Source organism: Gavia stellata, chromosome 2 (assembly GCF_030936135.1).
Source record: "Gavia stellata isolate bGavSte3 chromosome 2, bGavSte3.hap2, whole genome shotgun sequence".
Taxonomy (NCBI): domain Eukaryota; kingdom Metazoa; phylum Chordata; class Aves; order Gaviiformes; family Gaviidae; genus Gavia; species Gavia stellata.
In genome coordinates this window covers 61,699,906-61,724,743 of record NC_082595.1, presented here as the reverse complement: position 1 = coordinate 61,724,743, position 24,838 = coordinate 61,699,906, and the positions used below count along the sequence as shown (strand labels likewise).

The window sequence follows — 24,838 nt, the reverse complement described above, 5'->3', positions numbered from 1 at the left end:
ACTATTATACCTAGGCATTCAGAACTGAAACAGCTTTCTATGCGTTAAAATTGGATCCCACGAGCAATCTGAAGTTATTTTTCATGATAGGATGTTGCTCTACTTTCTAGGTCTTAGCCATATAGTCTAGAGCACCCTAAAACTGTTTAGGGTTACAAGACCTTTCACAGTTCCACCTGTAACCAACAGATATCCAGGAAGGCAAAAAAGCTTCATGGCATTTACATGCAGTTCCTGCAGTCATCACAAAGCCTATGCATCATTTAAATCCCATACAAATTCTATCTTATAGGCATGAGCCATACCCTATTGACTTTTGGAAGTACTTGTTTTCTCAATGCTAAGCAGTATTTATAGTACTTAAAGCTATTTAGGAAGACTCCAAGGGGATATATAATATCAATAAATGGAGCTATACAACTATAACTTCATACAGAAAGTAAGATGCTAACAAGTTAAATACAAAAACCCTACTTGGACAAATGGTTACATCCTACGGGAATTAGTAGGAAGGTTAAAGACACTACTGAAGTGACATATACTTCTGTAGCAGTTTTTATGTAATTTCATTGGTAATAGTACTGTTCCGTAACCATGAAAATGTTGAGATCAGAAAGCTCTTTAAGGCTATACAAGAACCTGTAGCAGAAATAGAAGTAGACCTCTTTCTCATGATGCTTTGCTCTGTGTTCTTATGAATATAATTTAAACTATTTTTATTTCTATTTCATGTATCAGTGGTGCCTGGGTGACAAAGTAAAAAATCTTCAATGCAGGAGTTAACTTACATTCCTCTTCCTTTGGATCGAGTTGTGTAACACTGACAGATAAGCGATCTACACGTTCTTGCAAGGAGTTGACTCTAAATGAGAAACTGTGTGCTTCATTGAAAAGTTCACCAAATATATCTTCAGCATATTTACCTGAAATACGAAAAAAAAAGAAATGTTCAAGCATACCACAACACAGCCAAATGAGTTTGCCTGGAAAAAGATTTCTAACTCTTGTTTGAGTAAGTAAATCTAAGATGCGTAAGTATCCCTTGTAACAACGTATACTTACTGAGCCCATTAAGAATGCTTCAGAAAAGTAACTAAAAGTATTTCATTTGTAATTGATTTATCAGAAATGAAATAATTTAATACATTACAGGAGGGATATTCAGCTGGTATAAATTTATGTAACTATGCTGGTATGCAAGGAACTAGACTGATTAGTCTCTTGGACATGTATAAAAGGATGATTTCCAGCATCTGAAGCTGCTCTTGTATGAGCAATAACCAATCTTTCCAAGTGAAATTTATCTCAATATTTCTCAAAATGAAGCACAGCCTCCACTCCTACTGTACAGAGGACCTTTCAAAAACAGAAGATCAAATATTTACATGTAGGTTAATTAGAACCAGCCTATTCAAAAATACACACTAAAATAATAAATCCTACTTTGAAGGATCAAAATTCTAGTAACTGACCAATCTATACTGAAGTAAAAGAAGAATCTCCTTTGTTCACTTCAATGAACATCACATTTAGGCCAAAAGAGCAGGAGGTTCAAGTATCCCGAGAAAAGGATCAGCAATGAGTTTCTCTTCTACAGACAGAATACTCCATATGGCATTTCTAATGCCCCCCGGACTCGAGTAGTCTGCCAATGCCACTGAAAAGAACCACCAGAATGCCTAGCAAAATTTGTAGCCACATTTCTGAAGTACCACCTGCTAGCTTTTAAAACTTTCTACCATACTGTGCATATGTAATTTGTGTACTGTTTGTGCACTTACGTTGGTTTTGGAAGTATAAATCTCACAAATTTCTAACTACCTGGTTTGCACACAAGTTCTGACAGGTACAATAGAAAAGGATAGTTATAAAAATTTTGCCTGTGGTGAACAATACATCTGGAAGTATACATAAAAACAAGGACACTTCTAAATAAACACATCAAAAGGACAAAAATAAAATCGCTACAGGTACTGTGGAAACTACTTAGAGATACTATGTACTAAGCACAGGGCCAGTGCATACCATTTATTAACATTTAGGTAATAGCAACAGAAAACCAGCACAAGTGTAAACAACAGAATATAAAAGGGGATATCAGAAGAAATGTACAGATGAAGAAAATAGAAAGGATCATAAATTCTGGCATATTAAATATAAATAAAAAAAACTAGCCTGAGGAACAACTAGCAAACTAATAATAAATATTCCCTCAAAGATGCGAGGAGCAAGAAAGCCGGCCAGGGAGTCTGCAGAGCCAACTGGTAATCAAGGTATAAAGGAGTATTCAGAGAAGACGAGACTGCTGCAGACAAGCTAATTTAACACCTTCCACTGGTGTTCAGTGAAAGGAACTGGAGAGACCCCTGTGCCAGAACTCTTTGTGGGAGGCTCAAAGAAACTGAAGGGACTGTATAAAAATTACAAAACTAAAATCGACAAAATGACTAGTAAAGCATTAGTAACAATTTGTAAATCTCCTTAATACACACTGAAAAGTGTGTATTACACAACAGTAAGGTTCAAAAATTTTTTCATGGAACACCTTGAGAGCTACAAGCCTGTAAGCCTGACATCCAAAAAAATTAGTATAAATCATTAGGAAGAACTGAATTAGCAGACACCTGGATGACTTGTTAGAGAAGAGACCACACAGCTTATGTAAAGTGAAATCTCTGAAGGGTTTATAAGCACATGGATGGAGAGCTATGATCTAGTTAGATTTCCAAGAGAGTTTTGAAAGTCCTTAATCAAAGCTTTTTAGGAAAACTTAACAGATGGGGCATAAAAAAGAAACAATATGGCACAGATAAATAATTCCTCAAAAGGTACAAAACAGAGGATAGGAGTAAATCACCAGTCTTCACAGTTGAGAAAGATGAGTTTTCACAGGTTTTGTACTGGGACCTATGCTACTCAAGATATCTGTAAATAACCTGAAAAAAATGAGATTAAGGTTTGCCAGCAATACTAAGACATGGAAAAGAAACACACTGAGCATTAGTAAATACACGGAAACCCCAACTGGTTGAAGAGGCTTCCACGCTGGAAAGAGTTGGAGGCTGGGAGATTAGTAGGAGTATCATACATGCTTGCCTTGCTCTCATTCTTGGAGCATCTGCTATTAGACACAGCGAGAAGCAGATCAAAGGCGCAGCTATTCTTAGAACCTTTGTCTTTAAGTACCAGTCCGCAATAAAATAGAGATGGAAAGTTAGTAAAGTCTGCTTAGCTGGCAACTCATCTAACATAAGACTTTCTAATATATGTCTTGAAAGTCTGAAAAGTTTATGTTCTTTAATCTGTATCTGAAGCAAGAGAAATTACTTAAAAATGTGATCCACTAAACTTTTAATATACATTTACTACAAATTTAATGTATTTCAGATAATATATTCAGATATAGTATTCATTTTAATTAGACAACTCACGTAATATTCAGAGACATGCAAATTAAAATTAAAATCAAGTGTAAAATTTCATGTGTAGAATAAAAAAATAAATTGCAGGGCTCTAAAATCCAAAAACTTCCCTTTTATAGGTGTACTATAAGGCTACAGCTTGTTTTAGCTGTATCATTTCATCAGGCTTACCTACCTCATTAATGAGCTCCAATTGCAAATAACCTGTCTCAAAAATCTTTTCATTATGTTGCATACAGCCACAAACATATTGCAAGGAATAATTTGCCTATGCTTATGAACACTAATCCTCAAATGGAAAATACATTAAAAACAACCTGTCGCGTCTGAAGTGGTATGCCAACCATAATGTCTCTACCTACATGCCTGTTGGCAGTCTCTTTATTTAGCCTGAAGTATATTTAACTAAATGCTTTTTCAAGCAAAGCAAAATGTTTGCTTTTAGTGAAATGTACAACTTCCATTCAAAAGAATACTCTATGTGAATTTATATATGTATACAACATTTGTAATCCAGTATTTGTGTATGTTGCCATCTCTGTGTGTGCTCTATATGAATGTCTCCTCAATTTTGAATGGATTACAAAAGATAAGATTACAGATGATTACACTGAACCAAAGAGTCACAAACTCAAATAAGTTAAAAAAAAATAAAGGATGAGAAAAAATACATTAATAAGCAAAGCTGATCTCATTCCACTTAATTTATGGTTAATATGTTAGAACAGTAAGGAATCAAAATTAATTCTATTATATAGAATGAATATTCCAAATTATTACTAAGAGAATGACAGTTGACTATGACAATTAAAATAATAATGCCTTAGGATCTTGGTCACAGCTGGATACAGAATACCAGATTAGAAAGACCAGTGATCTTGTTTGCCTATTAAGTTAAATGACAATATAGACTTCTGAAAATAAATTATTTTAACATCTGTGAAACGCTTATTTTACTGCATTTGCAAAACTTGCTTAATTGACCAGAAATATAAAAAAAATTGCCATTTTCAAAAGGCAAGTCATACTCCCTCCAATATTACTAGCTGTTCTTCTCAGTCCATCATACTGGCATTTATTTTTATTAACAGAGCACAAGTGTTTTTCATTTAAATGAGGGGATACATTATTATTTATTTTTAATTAAGGAATGTATTAATCACCTTATTATTCTTTCCACTTTTCTTGTCTCAAAAGGCTCTGTTTACAATTAACCCTTCAGTAAGAAAGGGATACAGGAATGCAGCTCCCTCTGGTGTCAGTCAATGCCCTTTTTTGTGACAGCCAAATAAAACATCTTGGAAGCAACGTGTTGTCCTTCCTCCCCTAAGACCATGCGTGTGTTTTGATAGCCTTTTTTGAACAATTATTTTCCTGACATTTAAAACAAACCTAATGAGCTGAAAATAGAATACTAGCTAGTAGCTACTAGCTGAAAATAGAATCAAAATAATACTGCTCACAGTCTTCCTCTTTTCTTTTAAATTAAAACTACCAAAACATGTATCATCTACTCCTGTTCATTACCGTGGCAGTAAGTGTACAATAGTTTATAAGATATGAAAAAGCAGCTATCAGTTTTACAGTTCTCCCCTTTCATCATTTGTTTCTCTTAATTTCTTTTATCTCCTAAGTTTCCCCCATAATTTCTTCAACAAGTGTTCAGCATTGGCTTCTGTGCACAAATGAATAATTTCTAACTCTCAAATACGCTAATATTAAGGGATACTAAGGTAAAAGAAAGGTTATGTTTGTCTTGTTCTGGGAGACTGGGTATATATCAGATGAACTGCAGTCAACTACAATCAGCACATAAGGTTCTGAACCTCATTTCAGGGTAATTAAACAAAGCATGGCAAAGAGAGGTCTTGTAAATCATATATTGTGTTGTATAAACTCCTTGAACCACACTAACAGTCTGCAGGATCAGGGCATAAATTAGCAGTCCCCTCAAAACTCCAGTCCTTAAATTCACCTGAACTACATTCTCTATGCTGTGTCCATTAGGAAACCTTAAGAAAAGGGCATTTAAATTAATTATTTTATAACACCAGATCAGTTACCATGAGATTTAGTTACAGGCTCTCAGACAAGGAGCAGGACACGAGTCTTGAAGCAGGACTTATGGAAGAAGACACTTCTTTACTATGCTTTTCCATTTTTAAAGAAAAAGAATTCCAAACCCTTCAACTGCACCTAAAGCTGAAACAGCATCCTGCACATCGGTTATGGCATCAGCAGCCTCTGGGAACCATGGTCTAAATTTTAAGTAGCTATCTGGATAAATAAATTGAGCACCTAAAGTGCTCAATGCCATAAGTAACATCAATTCTGGAAATTCAAGATGATGACTGGTAAATCTCAAGCCAATGTGAGATGCATCAAGTGGGACAATCAAAATGAGACAATTGTTCAATGTTGCCAAAAGTATTAATCTTAATTTAGCCTTAAGTACTCTGTCAAACTTCTGGAACTCAGCAGAGGGGGGAGGGGGCGGGATTAACATGTACAGAAACAAAATCTAATCCAACATACTTATAATTTGAATTAATTATAAAAATATTTAATATATTAAATATGTAATGACATTATTAAACACAATATATAATGAAGCGTTATATAATTAAATTTCATATTATTAAATGTTATTTTAATATTAAAATAGTAAACATTGATATATTGAAACGTACAAACCTCAAAATATTATTACAGTTTAAAAACATAGGTTTGGCAATCTGATTTTTTTAAAAGGTGTAGAAATTGATAAAACACCAGAAAGAATAAGCTAAGAATTCAGTCTGTTACCCACCTATACACTATCATTGCTTGATTTCTATTATTTCCAACCCTTTCACACACTAAACAATATTTTTGCCCCGTACATTTTCTAAAAAATAAAAGCCTAGAACAAAAGCAGATGTAAAACCTGTCTCATGTCCTACTGTACAATCCCTTCCCAATACACTTACACTATGCAAAATTACATTATTCACTACTGAATAGTTCCTTCCTACACAATATAGTGTATATATTAGAAAATAATTTTTCAGGATGATTAGTTATCACATAAGCCGCTAACAATATATAACCAGGGTCCCTTTATAAAGCAAAACAAGAAAGTTATTCTATTAACACATTTTTCCTCCTCCATTAATTCTGACACATAATTTAACATACCCATTGCCTGTTGATTCAGCTTCAGATCTTCACTACGTTAATTTTATTTAATTGAATGTTTTAGCAAAAATCAAGGTATATCAGAGTTCCACTTGAAACACTAGGCTTGTTTCTCATCAGGATCATTTCAATCTCACAGCTCAGTGGCTAGGAGACGGACTAAAAGCTAGGAGACTGAACTGTCTCCCAGGCTTGGAGATAAGAACCTTGGGAGATCCTTGAGAACTTCAGTGGCTATGGCTGAACGAGCTCTGAAAAATGATGTACTAAATATAGTTCAGCAATGCTAATTAGGAACCTACCATTATGAAGGTGTAAGCGCAGTCCACAAGGACTGGATTTAAGGATTGTAACAGGAACATCAGAGTACCGATGAGATAATTTGTTTTCTTTAGCCAGCAAAATTGGAAGCAGGCATTTATCAAACAACCTGACCAGGGCATCAAAAGTATCAAGCACTCTGGTAAAGGTCAGCTCTGGAGCAGGTCTGAACGTTCTTGTTGACATCCAAGAAGTCGTGAGCCTTCAAAACTCTCCAGTCATGGAGATCTGAGATGTCTTTTCTCCCACTGAGGACACGATCAAGTAAACTGGCTGAGATTAGCCATTAGGTATTGAGAAATCTGTGAAAGAGACTGCTGAGAGCTGAACCTGATGTTGAAGGCACCAGTCCTAAAGATCATTTTACAGGGAAGTCTTGCTTTTCTTTTCCTTTTTTAACATCACGGGAATTCACTGCTCTATCTACGCAAGGAATTAACGACCCATAGGACTTTGTTCTGCTAACACGTGGTTGTTTTCACTGAGAAATTACTGACCATTTGTTCATCCCCTTATTATCATCTGAGGTGGAGACGAAACAGCATCACATCACCAATACTGCCACTACTAAGGAGACAACATCAAGAAATCAGACAGAAGTCTTTGAGAGGATGGGGGTCTCTGAAAAGCAGAGTAAGCCTTTAGTTTTCAAGTCCATTAGTTCCCTTATCTCATGTGTCGAAGAACACTTTCTTTAGTGTTCCCTGGCAATCACAGTAATAATGAAGGAAGAAGGGTGACTAATGAAGAAAATTCACAGAGAATATTGAATATGCTTGTGAGCACAGTGAGAAGGAGTATTCCCAGGGCAGGACCTGCCATAGGGATTCTGCTGGTTCTCTATTACTGGCTGAAGCTCTAGCTGCAGATCTGCAGAGACCTACCTCTGATCACGCAAGATGCAGGGGGCCTCACCATGTGCTGAAGATGTTGTCCAGACAGGATGAAGAGAGAGAGGCTGGTCTTTGAGCTGAAGATGGCTGGTTCTAAAGATTAGTTGCAGTCCAGACACCTTGTTGGTACACCTTGTTCTCCTTTCTGGAGAAACATTTCCTACTTATTGAATGCTAACACCTTAATCCATGGCAAACTGAAGGTTTTCCTGAGGTGAGAAAATGTCTCTCACAAGATGAACAGTGTTTAAAACCCTCTAGGGGATGGCATGGTAACCAAATAATAAAGAAGAAAAGTTAAAAGCGTCTAAGAGGGAAAAAAAGGGGGAAAATAATATGCTCGAAAGTCAGCGTTTCATTCCTGAAAACTAACAAATAAGGGGTGAGGAAAGAAAATAACTAACTAGGACAACATAGTAAAAATAGGAAATAGTACAAAGAAAAGATAGAAAGAGGGGAAAGGCTACTGGAGGTTCAATGTTAATTGGAAAGTGTTTTCACTAACATAAAAGGCACTCCAGCTTAGCAAACAGAGTTATACAGCATTCTCTTTCTTTATACAGATGTAGGAGAAAAAAAAAAGGGAAATGACATCTTGCTATGGCTGAATAAAAGTTCTGGTCTGAATGCCTGCAATATAAATATTCATTAAAGGAACATACTCAAAAGGAGAAATGTTCTCCTCCCCAGATGGATCTGTCAGAGACCAGGGCCAAGAACAAACCCCATCAGTTAGGTTTCTTATGTGGTACTGAGATTCTGTGTACAGGGAACAGCTGAATAAAAGGAAAAACAAGATTAGTCAATAGCTGTGAACAAAATGAGGAGGTTACATGCACAAGAGAACTATTTGTCCATCTTCTAACAATGGCACAGCTGCACAGTGCTATCAGTTGTGTTTCACATATGCTGGAATGCTATAGCCTGACATACACCAACATACACCAACTCAGGCAGTACCTGGACTGCTAATGTATCTGCAGTATTGCTGAAAAAAACCATAACTAAGCACTTCTTCAAAGCAGATACAGTCAGAAAGCAAGAAATACAGGGAAGAATGGCTAGGAAACTGAACCAGCTGCTGCTGTTGTCCAGAGAGTTTCTGTTGCCACACTGCTAAGAAAAGCTGTCAGAAGACAGATCCTTTTGTGAAGTTAGAGAAGACTGGGAATAGACAGAGGGGAAAAAAAATTACTTACTGGCAATTTTGTTTGTTGTATCAAGACAGAATGATGTGTTTTCATGCTCCAGGGAGAAAGGCAAGGACTATCACTCAAAGCAGAAATAAATATATCATCCTTTCATCTCTACTTCTTTTAAAGGTCAAAAAATTTCTCAAACTGAACAATTAAAAGCAACACATCAAATAAACTATGAAAGGATTGAGAATTTGTATGGAGACACATAGCAGCTATTGCTGACATACTGATGTAAGGCTCTTTTCATTTTATATTAAAACACAGGAAAACAGAATTCCTGACATTTAATAGGTATTGTTTCTGCAGGCATGTCCTACTTACACATAGTATCCAAGATCATAGAAACACAGTCCTGTTCAGGTTGAAAAGACCTCCAGAAGTCATCTAGTCCAACACCCTGCTCAAAGCAGATCCAATTAGATCCAGTTGCTTGACTAATCCAGTCGAGTTACTAGTATGTCCAAGAATGGAGATCTAACCACATACATGACAAAACTCTACACTTAGCTTTTCTAAATAATGGGTTTTGGTATCATTTAAAGTACTGGAGGCTCTAATTCCATCACAGCACTCTTTGTCCATATCATATCAGAAGAAAGGTTAAGAGCGGTTGGTCTTGAGAGTCATAATGGCATGAGATAAATCCTCTATTTGAGGGCCGGTAACTGAAAAATCTTAGAGGCAGAAATGACTAAGTGCTAATCAGGTCAAAGACCATTCATTTAAATTTGCATAACTTTACCATCAAAAGCAAAAGCAGCTTTAGTTTAAAGGAAATTAAACCCTACCACAACACTCAGTTTCCGCTCTCAGAGTGAAGCCTCATTTTGTCTACAACTTAAAGGTTGATTTTCAAACATACACATCATCCACAGAAAACAAAAAGGGAAGGACTGCAGAGAAGCTGGTTGCCAGGGGACTGCTGCGAAACCATGCCTGCTGGCTGTGACTCACAGGCAACTACTAAAATTTATCTGCATGTCAGCAGGCCTTGCTGTACACCGGTTATAGTAACACGCCAAGCGAAGACTGGTTATTTGGGTTTAAGCGCATGGGAGACAAAATTCCTACACCAGAACTCCCAAATCTTACTGAATTTGTATTGCTACTAGCACGAACAGGCAGAAAAGCTTAAAGAATTCTGAAGCAAAATACTTTCACAGGTACTCATACCTTTGTAACACGATCTCCATTTTTATAGAGCAATCCTTAACATTGCTGAGAAACAAGGATTATTTTGCAATGGTCTATTTAATTGTAGGAAAAAATGTTTTTTGTTGAAAACATACACAGCATAACCCAAAAACTTACAGGTTGAAGAACTAAGTCAGTTGACTGCATGAAACTCAGAAAATGAACATTTGTCATTCAGTAATTCAGTTGGTATAAACACTGCCCATAGAAAACCTACAAACACCATGATGCTGTTTAGAGGGAAAAACAAAAGATTGAAGTACCAGGTCCTGCTCATCAGTGTTTAACTTATAAAAAATTCTGAATGACCTACTCTGAGCTTGCTGTTGCAGAGTAAACTAGTGCATCTTCCCTCCTCTTTTACCTTCCTTGCATTTCCAACATTGCGTGCCTTTTTGACCACTAGTGAGTCACAAGTTCATGACAGAAACTCCTCTCAAGTGAAAACAGCTAATTTAGGGCTCATCCCTATGAATGCATGCTTCACATAGAACCACATTCCTTTTACAGAAAAGGAGTTTGCATAATTACAGAGAGACACTTTCAAGGGAATGTAACTAACTATGCTATACATTAGGCAAACCATATACCAAATGTGGGAGCATTCAGTGGGTATTCTTCAATACCTTTTTTTCTCCCTTAATTAATTTTTTTCTGTTCTGGTATTGCTTCATCCCGACCTCTTCTTGAGCAGCTGTATACACAATGTCAGGCATAAGCTCTGTATACCAAGAAAACATAGCAAAGGCAGACGAATCTCAATAGGAAAGCACTGAGACCATGATGTTGAGTTAGAGGTTGGTGTTCTTTAAAAATGAAAAAACAAGTGATTTTTTTTTTTTAAAAGGTCAAATGAAACTTCCAAATGAAAATATAGAATGTAAATTTGGTATGCTACCTACGAAAGGAAATTCCCCAGATGGAGTATATAATCAAGTGAGAATTTTTAAAACAAACAAACTAAAATAAATTAATACAATATTAATAAGAGTGACTTGGAAGGGGAGGCTAGTACACGAACGGCTAGTCTGAGAAGGGCTTTTGGCAGAATGAAGCAAGACCACAGATGGTGATCATATACTGCATCCTAATCTGATATGCTCTTGATTCACTGAAAACAATTTAAATAGTTAAGTTATTTTCCTTGCTGTTGCAGCAGCTGTTCTAATAATGTTCATATTTATGTGCTGTAAGCGTTCCTGTCTCAATTGCATAATTCAGCGTCCTCAATTAGAGTCTTCAACCTAATAGCACCCTAACAGCTTTGAAAGGCTGCCAAAACAGAGTCACCATACAGTATACCATCAAACCAATAACTAAAATCAATCTAATTAACAAATTAGGCTACATCACCTGTGACCCTAAGATACTGACAGAGCTGAAAGGCTTTCACATTGTAGATGTATACACATGCACATTTTAATATTTAATGTGTTGGTAGTCTTACTAATGTCCTAGTAATTAAAAAGCACCTGTAGTATTGGAAATTCAAAATGCTGTGATGCTGGTTCATCTGACAACTTTTTAAAGTTGCTGTAACTTAAAGAAAAAACAACCCAGAAACCAGCCTTTTGAGAAAAACTCCTTCAGAGTTCTAGAGCTTGAGAAGCATCACTCCTCTCAAATGCACTGGAGGGAAAAATTGTTGACAGAAGGGAGAAGAAGGAAGAAAAAAAAAAATCTTTAGCTGTTTGAAATACTAGGTAATAATTACATTTCTAGGTTTACTATCTTAAAAGGCAACTACTTTTTTTCTGAATGACGACAACATGACCAAGGGCTTAAGTTAAGAGAATTAAGCAACCAGTGACACATTCCTCATTATATCATATTCCCTACTCAAGAATTGCTTTAAGGCTAGCAATTACTGACTTCATTAACTACCAGATACCTTTTTCTGTCATGTTCCACTGGTAACAGAAATATATGGCTAAACAGTTTTAAGACGTGCTCTTGGAAAAATTCCTGGCTTTCTTTCATGCAAGTCCATGCTAGTCACTAGCCACAAAAGGAGTACATTCAAGGCTCAGATAATTTGAAAAGGTGTTCCTACTTCAACCACAAAAACTATGACTGTAAAATATATTAGTTCTAAATACAGCTATTAGGACAAAGTACTTACTTAGGCTACTCAGCTGTCTGATTATATTTGCCAAGGAGATATTGGTGACACATTCCAATTCATTCTTGATACCTCGGGGTAGAGCTGTGTGGCACAGGTGCCTGGGGTCTATGTTTCTTTTTACCAGTGGCATTCTGAAATGTACCAGAGGACCAGCAAACCTGTAAAGAAAGGAGACAAAATACTGTTATAAGTTTAATTATATTTTAAATTCAGATTATGTCTAAAGTTAAATCGGCTAATCCTAACATGATAAAAATACCTCCATAGTACTGATGGAATTCATTGCTCTGTGATTAGATAAATTTTATCTTCTTTGCCCAATGAAAGACTATTTCATTCTCTCTCTTTAAACCTTTACCTGACTTAGATGCCAGTGAAGTGACAAATAATTTTTTATAGTTAATGATTTTTTCTTTTTCCCCCTGAAAAAAAATACAGGAAAATCTTCACAGTAAAAAACATTAAAGAATGTTTTACTTCTTGATGGACTACTTCCTTATTCAAGCCAGGCAAAGTCCAACAACAAATTCCCTTAATTCCCTTTATTATGAGGTCAAAGTCTAACTAGTTGTCTATTCCACCTGAAAGGTAGGTATGATCCATTCATTATGTAACATCATGTTACTAGTAGGAGTCACCCTTCTAGTCTAAATGTCACTTATAAATCATACCTGATCAAGGTAAGAGAAGAGAAGAGATGTTTCCCTTCCACTTACACTGCTACTGGCAATAAATTCAGCTAAGAACGCATCTTCCAAATACAAAAGTCTCCTCAGTAAACTTGTAGTGCAAAGTCCTCCACAACTCAGAAATCCTACCCCTCCACACCTTTCCAAATCCACGTATGTTAAATTAATCAAGAATCTAAATTAATCAAGGTCTTTACTAGCTCTGCAGACAGTGTAAGAATCATCTCAGGCTGTGAATCCCAGGCTTGTAATTTTCTGCACCTATGGCACTGATTGGAAGGAGTTTCCCAGGGGGCAAGTTATGCCTCTCATCTTATTAGTGTTGCTTATTAAGATCTGTCTACTAAAACTTTTTTTCATGAAAAATAGATTCCCTAAAATTCTGTAATTTTTCCATCATCTGTCATGTAAAACTCTGAATGACCAATGCAAAACTCCCATTTGATATGCAGAGAACAGATACACTTGATATTAGTATAACTTAGTCTCCTTTGCCAGTGCAGAAGAGATCGCAGTTTCTCCAGACAGCAAGGCAGAGAAGTTTTCCACAACGCAACCTGCAGTCCTAGTCCCTCAACCGGACAGCTTGTCACAGCTTCATCCATCCTCTGCTTAGCAGCTGTATCCCAAAATGTTCCCAGGATGCAGCTAGGGCTTCATGTTGCGCCACAGAATGCATCTTCCCTACAGTATGTATTTAGCCACTGTTATCTCTGCTTGGTTGAAATGGAGAGATTTTTTGGATAACGTAAGGCCATGGTGGTAGAGCTGAAATTTTGCTGACCTAGAATGGCATAGGGAATTAAAAGAGTAAAAGATGACTGTAATGAAGTGTTTTCCTCTCCCACACTGCTTAGATTTCTCCTTGCCACTCTTCCTGGGAGTATATTCTTTCACTGAAGCCAGGGCTCATAGCTGAGGGATCCAGGCAGGATCCTTAAGTCTACCTGAGAAACAGCTCTGTGTTTCCAGGATCTGATTAGACTTTATTCATTGCATTTTAAACACCAGGTCTACTGCCCTTATTTTCTTGAGAGAACAATCAAAATTATTTTACGCTTGTGAGGGATAAAAACCAATGAAAATAATTTTTCTAGTCACTGGCTTAAGGGGAAGATTATACAGCTATTAAAAATTTGTAATTTAGTTTCTCAATGTTAACAGTAAAAATTATGAAAGTGTGCATGGGGCAGGGGTAAATTATAAGAACAGATTTTTATTTTCTAGGAATATCTCAAGTCTTTCTAGTCCCTAATTACTTAAGTAGTAAAAAGCTAGCTGCTACATACAAGCTAAATGAAATAAAAAGTGCAAATCTGAATATTGTCTCAGCCAGAAGCAATGAGAAAGTGTTTATAGTTAAAGTGACACTTTACACCTGCTGATACAAGACACAGGTACAGCACAAAGTAAGGGAGATCAAACGGGCCCCACCAGCAGAGCTTCTACTGTCTTAGGAGCATGCAACCCCTCTTCCCCCAGTGACAAGACCCCAAAGAAACCCTTAACTACAGGTTCGTTATCATGATTCCCCAACAGAAAATAATGGAACCATTCTGTCACTGTAAAAGAAACACAACAAATGATATGTGAGCAATGTTCTACAGAAGCAATTAAATATTAATTCCAGAGTTAAGCCCTTTCTTGATACTGCTTTAATGATACTGTGGCATAAAGAGCACAGTGGGCAAGTCTTTTAAAAAGAGGTCCACAAATACGTAAAGAAACATTTTCACAGAAAAACTAAAAATTTAAGTATAAAAGAAACTGAAATAGTCCTTATTTCTATTTATCTAATATAGATCTGGGTTTCAAAGGTTAAATAAAATCTGTAAATAACAAGCATAAAAGCAGCTGATGGCTACTGCACTTTTTCTTTTGTTTTCTTATATAACCAAGATGTAAGTGATGATATTGCTCTCCCTCCTTCATTTTGTATCATTCATGAAAAAACTTGCCCAATTTATAGCATGTAAAGATCGTAAAGCTTCAGATGCTTGTGACAGATTCTTCAGAAAACTGTGTGTAATAGCAATAAATAGAAAAGAAAAAAATCTTGAAAGTAATTCCAGCCAACTGCTAGCTAGATTATAAGTAACAGCATTTGAGTGTGTACTGCCCTTTACTGGTCTGATTTGTGTCTAGGATAGAAGACAACAAAATAGCTGAAAAGACGCAATGTTGGCCCAAACATTTTCTCCAACAGGCATAAAAAGATGCTGCATAAGCAGAAATTGAGCCTGAACTTCCTGGACCTCAAAATGTACAACTCTGAACCTGAATAAAAGACAAACCTGAATTTAAGACAACAGAAATTTTCTTGCATTGACCTCTCTAGAATTTGCAGAAAATCTACTCTTTGACCTTTTTTTAATCCCCCAAAACCCACAAATACCATTTTCTAATATCTGAATAACACAGTTGTGGTTGTCCTACCCAAAGATACAGTACAACCAGAAAAGGTAGCAGAAGAAACAGTAAGTATGGTAAAAGGTAAAGTTTTAAAACAAGAATAAACTTGGAAATGAAACAAATGACAGAAGATACAACTGACACCTTCAAAATTATGCATCATGTTTGAAAATTATGCAAAGCCTGAACGGAGAATATTTCCCTGTTTCCCACAGAAACAAGAACAAGGAGGCAATGAAGGAAAACATCATTCAACCATGCTTAAAACAAAGCAAAAGGCATTTTACACAATGTTTAATAAATTGTGGAACTCATTGCCACAGGACGCTGTATAGAACAAAAATACCTGCTGGTAATTTGTCCACCACAGACCACATATTCTTTGCAGTTTGTTGCAACCACTAGAAGATCTTGATGATTCCCCAACTGTATTTAGCGATCCCAGCACAGGGAGCCCTCGCTCATGAAAATGGGTGTGCAACAGCAAACTGAACTTTACCGTACCCAAACAATTTCTTCACTCCTATAAAAGACGTCTTTCCTAATGCAGTTCTTAACAAGAAAGCTGAAAGATTTTGAAATAACTATATTTATCATGCAGCTTTAGAGCTGTGAAAGAGGAAAAAACAAAAAAGGCATTGTTACAATCTCGTAGATCCTTTAGGTTAAAAGCAAAAAAAAACATGCCACCACCCTCCCTGCCAAACCATACATTACCCAAGCCACTTGGGCAGCAAAGGCAAAATTCATTCCTAGATCATAAAATCCTGTTACCATGTTGCTCCCAAGTAAGCCCTGGAAACTGTTCATAACCCCAAACAGGCAGAAGAGAAAAGATGCTTGTCAGAGCATAAGAGGATCCCTAGGCTAAGAGGTTACATGACACCTCCTCAGAGGCTTACAGTTCTCCTCCTGTTGCACAGGTCTCAGAGCTCTCCCTCCCCTCAGCCCCACTGCTCCCCAGCTCAAAACTCAGGGGAAGGGAAGGCAATCCTCAAAGACAAGTATCTCTTCTTCCCTACTGTCCCATGCAAGTCTTTGAGGCAATTCTTAAGAAGCGGCATTAGTTTACACTCAAGTTAACTGGAAGTGCTTTACTCTATAGTGATCTTAAACTGAAGCTCCTCTTTACAAAGAGATGCCGATCTCTTTTGCAGAGCCGCTATTGAAGACTCTGCTCCCTCACTGCCTATGCATCCTTTGAGGCACTCCGAATCCACTTGAGAAGCCAACTCTAATCTTCTTTAAAAACCCCTCTGCTACTTCAGTTGCACAATGGCTGGCACAACCTCATCCCCCACACATAGGCTGTGAGTATGAGTACAGAATACGAATACGTGTACATGCTGAGTACCTAATGTTTTTCTCAATCTCTCATGCTTCGATACATGATTTTTTAGGAATTAGGTAAAATGCTCCAGTTGCTTTTCCAATTAATTCTTATTACTTAAAGAACTGCAGAACAACGGCACTAATGAAAGTTAATTATCTTTTTAGAAGAACAGCCTTCATGAGATTTGACTGCACTTCTTTCCAAAAGGCAAGTTGTTCAGTGTCCTGCACAGCCCTCTTCAGCTATTAGGGGCCTTACGGGTGACACACTTCTACCTCTCCCTCATACTTCTCAGACGCTGCTGGCAGCAGCCGAGAAACCTGCTCTCGGGGCATCTGCCCCTGTGCCCACACTGCAGCCCCCGCCGGAGCAGCACTGCTCCCAGGGCTCCGACCAGGACTGTTTCACCCCGCTGCTGGTGCCAAGAGAAGGCCCTGGGCAGCACCAGTGTAGGAAACAGCCATCATTTTCCCTTCAACACTCTCCTGTAGAAATAGGAGTGCAAGATGTGTGGAGAAATGTTACATTACTAGAAGCTTGGGAAAAATTTGAGATGTCAGTTGTCCAGGTAATGATTCAGGTTTTCTAGCAAGTACAGTAAGACAAGTAGGAATGAAAGCACAACATTAAGGTGGGGAAAACTAACTAACTAACCTGCCCAACAGTTTAACTGGTAATTAAACTATACTCCAGTTTTCCCTTCAGAAGACTAATGAAATTTCATGATGACATGCCTTTTTTAATGAAAGTTTACTTCTGATTAGGTTACATTTCATCCTTACTAAACTTGACATTATTTTCTTAGCATTAATGGAAGACATGAATCTATAATTTTTACATAATATACCAATAATGCAGCACTGAATGCCCTTGCCTTCACGGGGTTAAATTTAATTCCAACCACTTCTATAGCGTATCTTTATGCCTTAATACTACCATACTTCTTGTCATTTTCCTTTAACAATGTGCAACTGCAATGCCTTTCATATGCCTCATTTAATTGATCACGTTCTAGCTGCTGGCAGAACAGACCAGTTTGAAACGCAACAATCAATTTAACACTTCCCCCACCCACCCTTAGAAACAGAAATAGAATATACAATAGTTTTTATATTTGCTTATATAATCATGTACTAACTGCACCTACGCTATACAGACTTTAGGACAGAATGAAATTAGCTAATAAAAATCCTCAAATATATTAACGAAATTGGTAAAATCAGAATTGTGACAGTTAACAAAATAAGCTCATTCTCTTGTCAAATTTTCTTTTAATTATACTACAAGACATCATGTTATACTAGTTGCAGAAAATCCAAAGATGACGATTTTACAATACACACCTCTACTATGAAAAGGCAAGTGTGCAAAGACTTCATGCAGCTTGTTTCTCTGCAGCTTCCACTGCAAGATCAAGGTCCAGGTAAAAGTTTGAAAAAAACCACGACACCAGCAGTATGGTGTCCTTCAAGAAAGTAGGCCACTACCACCTACTGCTGAGTCAACATAACGCTTTTAAGACTCGAAAGGCAATTAACATCCCTTAGAAGATACATCTTGGAACTGAGAAGATGACAACTGACAAATTGACAATTCAACAGAAATCTGTTAAAATTACAGTTTTGCAATCCTTTCTGTTATGAACCATGTCACAGAACAAAAGACCTTCTCCTTGGAACACTTCCCTCAAATCTCAGTTTTCTGCAACTTGCTCTCAAAAATTTTTCTAACTGCACACAACTAGGAAAAGATGACCTTATTGTTACTAAAAAGCAGTGTCAAACAAAATAAATGCAAAATATATTACTAGAAAGCAATGTTGACATCACTGCTGTTTAAGAATGAGTGTAAAATGAATTGTTTACATCTTAATAACTCCTAAACTGGATTGTCTATTCAAAAAAGTTGTTACACATCTGGTCATTTGGGTACATAAAGGAAGTTGGTAATTTCTTCTTTTATTAAACCACAGAGTCATTAATAAAATATTTCTCATTTTATTTGTAGCCACAAATATAAAAAACTGTTCCTGAAGTAATACCAATAGAAGTCTCTCAAATGTCCTCTTAATATTCTGTTGCTGAACTGAAGATAAGATTATGCAGGGATGGATTAATATGTCAATGGGCCACTGAAGTTTCTATCTCAGTAACAATGTATAGGAAAGTATTTGATTTGCAAGATAATAATGAACAGTTTTCTAACTCATAAAATTATAAAATGTATTTTAAAACACACTTGTAATTTTTATTCTGTATTTAACATGGACTGACTTCTGTATTGTTTTAATTGTCTGTGACAATTATTTTCTTCCTATAGAACAATCTATAACCATCTCAGTACATCTATCATGTCAGATAAGCAGAAAACAGACAGCGCCGTCACAAAAAGTGTGTAGGACTTGAGTTCTACTAAATCTCTAAGGCATAATTACAGACAGTGCTAAAAAGAAAATTACTTTTCAGCTACTACAATCCAGCCAATTTTCTCCCAGATGTGTATCAAAAGACTACAGTCTCTCCCCCATGCACGCATACATGCCTGCACACACACAGAGGCATACTCACCTTTAAAGCACGTGGAAGAAACATTTCAAAATTATGGCTTTGATTATAGATACAAACCACAGCTACATACACTTCCTTGCCAAAATGTCTAAGTTTCACCTTTTTTCAGCTAAATAAATGAAAAAAAGTGGCAGTGATTTTTTACACTGGAAAAAACCAAGTTCATATTTTCAGTTCTATATTGGTTGTGACTCTCATGAAACAGTATAATAAAAATGAAGGCAATTTTGGAAAGTTATGGGTGAGAAGAAATGGAATGATTAATTATTGGTATGCTGACTTTTAAGAGCTTTATCTATGATAATTAGTTTTTTCCAAAAAAATCTAAAATACTTACTGTCACTGAGAGAACTCCAGTGATGGCAGCAACAGCAGAATTCCCAGCATAGATAACACTGCAAAATACGACCCCCTAGTAACAGCACAGTAATACTGCTAATGCAGCAAGTACAACTTCATTAACAGAAATAGCAGCAGTATTTCAGGGGGAGGAAGCTGACATACCAATTCATAACTACAGGGGCTACCTCAAGTTTTAGAGGAGGCAACAGCATATTTTCAGTGAAACACTGTAATCTGGGTCGACTCAATGAGCTACGTGTAACAAAATATAGCAGCATTGCATGCAGCAACCACTTTCTGCTGAGTGAGTCCAGCCCTCAGGGCTTCCATACCACTTCCCATTTCGTTGGGGAAGATCGTTAGAGCTTGACTCTAGCTACAACCCATTGTATGTGTCTGGGCTTCCTCAGGGTCCTTACACACTTGTCTGAAATTCCTCCAACCTGTGTTTTGTTTGCGCTGTCACTGGCCCCTCTTGTCTCAAGTACGCAGATGACAGAGGCTGTCACCATCATTTATACAGTCCTCTCCTCCCCTCAAGCCTTAATGAAAGATTTCACTCCGATCATGTGTACAGAGCAAAAACCTAAGGTATCCTAAATAAAAGGAGAGAATATTCAGCTCAATATTGGTTTCTTTTCCCCAATACAGGTGCAAAATACAATAATGTTAAATAAACAGCATGTGGCTTTTGCAAATCTCATCCCTTTTGTTAAGCAGAATTCCTATTAATGAAGTGGAATTCAAACAAACAATTCAGAGCACTGCCACTTACACACTGTGGCTTTTTTAGATAGTTTCTTTCTACAAGGCTACGCTCAGCTTGATTTCACATAACTGACGTTTTTTCCTTCGTTTTCACCTCTGATTTTCTGGAACGTTAAGTACCTACTGATTTGTCAGTTTGTTAAGCATTGACTCTTTTAACCTTGTTGCTTCCTTCATTTTTCCCCACTACTAACAGCTTCTATCTTATGGTAAGTGGCTTTTAAATATAAGTTGTTTATATCAAATTTAACAAATCTGCAGTGAAAAAAAAAAATCCAGCCACCAGACGTGCAGTTATTTGATGTGTCTTGCTAATAATTGTAAAAACATTTCTGTTTGTCTTAATAAAGAAAGTATTTAAATCAAATTGCTCTTCTAAAAAAAACCAAAACCAAAAAAACCAGGTTCAACACTACCTACCCTGAACAGTAGGACTGCTGGGGCAATAAGGCACTAAGCCAGTTGCATTTCTGGCTCATAGACAAAATTCAATGAACGAAGTTAGACGTGACACTGTTTAGCATGTCTACAGCAAGAAACATTTAGACATACAAACTTCCTTCACATTAGGTATTTTAAGCAAAAATGGAAATTAAAAAAATAGTGAACTTTTTTGGTACAACAACTCACTTCCAAAATATATATAACATAAAAAACACAGAACACATGAAGAATAAGATTTCTGATCCAAAAAAATCAATAAGTATATTAAAAAACCCCCAACACTAAAGACATCCAGATGTTAGATTAGAATTAATTGGTATTTGGGTTTTTTTCTCCTTACAATTCTACTTCTCAGTATCTTTAAACTAAAACTTTTGTTACATATATGATGATCCAATCCCTTCATGACCTGTGATACTTTAAGTTTACAAAACAGTAAACAATCAGAAACTGAATAGAATATAATTGCATTCTTCAAATCCAAATACAAATCTTAAAGGTACAAAATACTAATCATCAATTCTTTTCCTTCCAATATTGAAACTACCATATTAAACTACAGTGAAGACTTACAAAACTAATCTTGTGAATAGTTCACAGAAAAGATGAGAATCATTGTCCCCAAACAGACACAAGTTCTAATGATACCTTACTACAAAAAAAAAAAAAAATAATGAAATTCATCATATGTATCCATATATTAATGGAGAAATATTTCAGTCACGTGGAACCACACTGTACTTTATTGCTAGGATATTAATCAAGAAAAAAAAAAAAAATAGTGACTCCTTGGACTTGTATTTCTATTAAGCTTTCTGAAGAAGTTAACTTAAAAAATACAAAACGTGCACAATGTATTTGCATTACATACATGCAGACACACATACTGCCACCTCTAAATAGAAATCTTTTAATTTATTACATGTAAGATTTGAAAAAAGAGCTGCAAAATTTCTTACCAGCATTACTAAATATTATTCAGATTACCCTGTACTCATTAGTTTTCTCCTAGCGAGCTCCTGTCAGGTCATTTCATTAAAAACAATTTTGGAAGTATCCTGGGTTCCAATTTAGGTACAGCCAAGAATGCTTAAATTGATTTTTGATTACAAGTTTTCCTCCATTCCCCAAAGGCTAAAAATGTATTGATGCATAACATACTATGTGATTTGAAATTGCTTTTTGAGACCTATGTTTTATCTGATGACATTTTTTCTCTCAGCATTAATCTAGTCTTCCTGTTAACAGTTTCTACGTATGGTGTATAACACAAAAGCCCTATGATGGATTGCAACAAAAGCTCTTTATTATAGTCTTGACAGAGACAGATAACTAATCCAGTGTTAATTTAAAATCAAAACCTTAGTACCAGAACTAAGGGTACAGCTTCTGTGGTTTTAGGCTATCTATCATAACATACTACCTTTGAAAATTTTCTACAATTTTTCTTGAAAATGTATATTCTATATATTAAGTCACCTTTGTTACATAGTCCTTTACCAGTTCAGGGTAAGAACTATTAAATGCACATGTCAATTTTGTACCTTAATTTCATAAGATTTACCAAATGCATGTAAAATGAATGCCAATATACTTCTATTGCACGGATACAACCACCTGCTTTTGAATGATCAGCATTTCATGGCAGTAAATAATAAATATTTAAAGAAAAGGTACCTGAACTTCCCAGCTGCTAAGAAAAGTAACCCGGTGGGTACTGGGAGGATAAGGTGTTCCACCCTGGTTGCAGCACTGAACTGCTACGTTCCCCATCAGCGGTGCATCGCCAACTTCCAGAATGCCCCACGCCGAGGGAGCCCCCGAGCTGTGGCACTATTAATCGCAGCCAACACCTCCCGCACTGGGCTGCTTTGAAACGGGCTGGCCCTCGCACAAGGGAATTAGAATTCAGCGCACAGTGTCCTGCCTTAACAACAGAGCTGTCCTTACAAAGGAAACACAGAAGCGCTCACCGCCGGTGACCAAAGCCTGCCCTTTTTCCCCAGACACAAGTGGAGAACCCCCTGAAGGCAAAGTAATTAAAAAATAATTGTTCCTTTGGTACCAAGCTACAACTGGTAAATATTAAATTATGACGTGCCAAAAATGAAAGAAATGAGTGGCTGTGCATGGCTGAGGAAAGGAAGGAAGGGGAGTACGACATTCTGGGCCTTTCATCGTGTAGACCTTACTGCTGAATCCGAGAAGGAAACTGGATGCTAATGAAATAATAAATAATGTTGGGAATCTACAGGAGTAACGAAACAAATGTACAGAGGGCTGTGACTAAGAAACCTCATACAATGCAGGAGCTACTTAGGCAGTTCCCGTATATTAATCCATCAGTGATGCACACTATACTAACTAGTACTCACTTGCAAAACTAAAAGCAGGTGTCAACAATGACTATCAGAAGCTTTTCATGCCTCAAAACATTACTAGAGATTTGAAGAACTGATGTTAGCACTGCAAGAGCCAGAGGTAAGCCACGTCTTTAAAAAATAAAATTTTCACTGCACTTCATGCTATGATACCAAATGCCTCAATGCATTTTGTGCTATGATACCAAACCCATGAACGACAGATTATTGGGTTTGATTTTCTTTTTCAGTTTTGAAGGAAGAATTAAGATATGCCAATTATCAAGTGGGATGTACAGATGTGCAATAATCTCCTTATCATTACCAGCTGAGATCCTTTGTAGATTAATTTTTCTCCCTTGTGAATGATAAAATTCCTCAGAAGAGGATTTGTTGTAAAAAAAGTGTATGCGCATAAACAACATTTTGCCCTGTCTACTGCCATTTATGCCACTTAACATGTTTGAACAGACATGCTGCAGGAAAAAGGTATTAACATTCACAGAGAAGTTGTTTACTTTTGAACAGAAAGGTTATTAAATATTCAACAGTCCAGAAACACTGATGATTTAGATTGTTGAAGGCTAGAAACTGATCATTTCATCCTTCACTTGGTGTAATGTCAAAACTCCCCAATGAATTGAATACAAGATTTGCTAAGTAAAGACTGGAGGACTCAGATGTGCCTGTTTCCTACCCAGTGCACTGCTGTTTGGGACAATAATTTTTCCAGTATTTTTCCCATTCAATTTTCACCATTTTAGGCAGGGGGTTTCCAGCAATTTCTTGCGTAGACTCTTCTACAACCAACTACATCTCGTACACAGGAAAATGCGGCTATTCTCTCTCCTTCCCCCCTCAGTTCTCTTCCCCTCTACTTTCAGATTACACATATTAGTTCTTATTTCTTGTTGTTTGTAACCTTCAGGTATTTATAGATGTTGTATCCTTTCTTTGCTAGCAATTCTACCAAGTTATACATTTTTGTTTTTATTTAGGAGGGAAAAAAAATTAAAGTGTCACTAATTCCCGTAATGTTTATTACTCTTACTCAAGTACCATCTAATTTATCAGCATTATTCTAGCAGTGGGGCATCCAAAAGTGAAAACAGCATTCTGGATGCATTTGTGTTACATGAGCATACACTAAACAAGTCTAAACATCAGGATGGTGTTTAGCTGGCAATGTGTGTTCGCAGCCCAGAAAGCCAACTGTATCCTGGGCTGCATAAGAAGCAGCGTGGCCAGCAGGTCGAGGGAACTGATTCTCCCCCTCTACTTTTCTCTGTTGAGACCCCACCCGGAGTACTGTGTCCAGCTCTGGAGTCCTCAGCACAGGAAAGACATGGACCTGTTGGAGTGGGTCCAGAGGAGGGCCACAAAAGCGATCAGAGGGATGGAACACCTCTCTTATGAGGAAAGACTGGAAGAGTTGGGGTTGTTCAGCCTGGAAAAGAGAAGGGTCTGGGGAACCCTTATTGAGGCCTTCCAATATGTAAAGGGGGCTTATAAGGAAGATGGAGACAGAGTTTTTACCAGGGCGTGTACTGACAGGACAAGGGACAAGGGTTTTAAACTGAACAAGGGTACGT

The 24,838-nt window shown here is 36.9% G+C and overlaps 1 protein-coding gene across 1 annotated transcript in view; it reads right to left on the bottom strand.

Moving 5' to 3' along the window:
- The window catches only part of WASF1 (WASP family member 1), a 28,464-nt gene extending 15,979 nt beyond the window's left edge, over nucleotides 1-12,485 (bottom strand). The window contains exons 1-2 of the mRNA XM_059835553.1: nucleotides 12,329-12,485; nucleotides 789-923 (exon numbers count right to left, since the gene is read on the bottom strand). Of these exons, the coding sequence (XP_059691536.1) occupies nucleotides 789-923; nucleotides 12,329-12,461 (268 nt within the window). The 5' untranslated portion in view covers nucleotides 12,462-12,485. The remainder of the gene's footprint in view (nucleotides 1-788; nucleotides 924-12,328) is intronic.
- Between the last annotated feature and the right edge of the window lie 12,353 nt (nucleotides 12,486-24,838).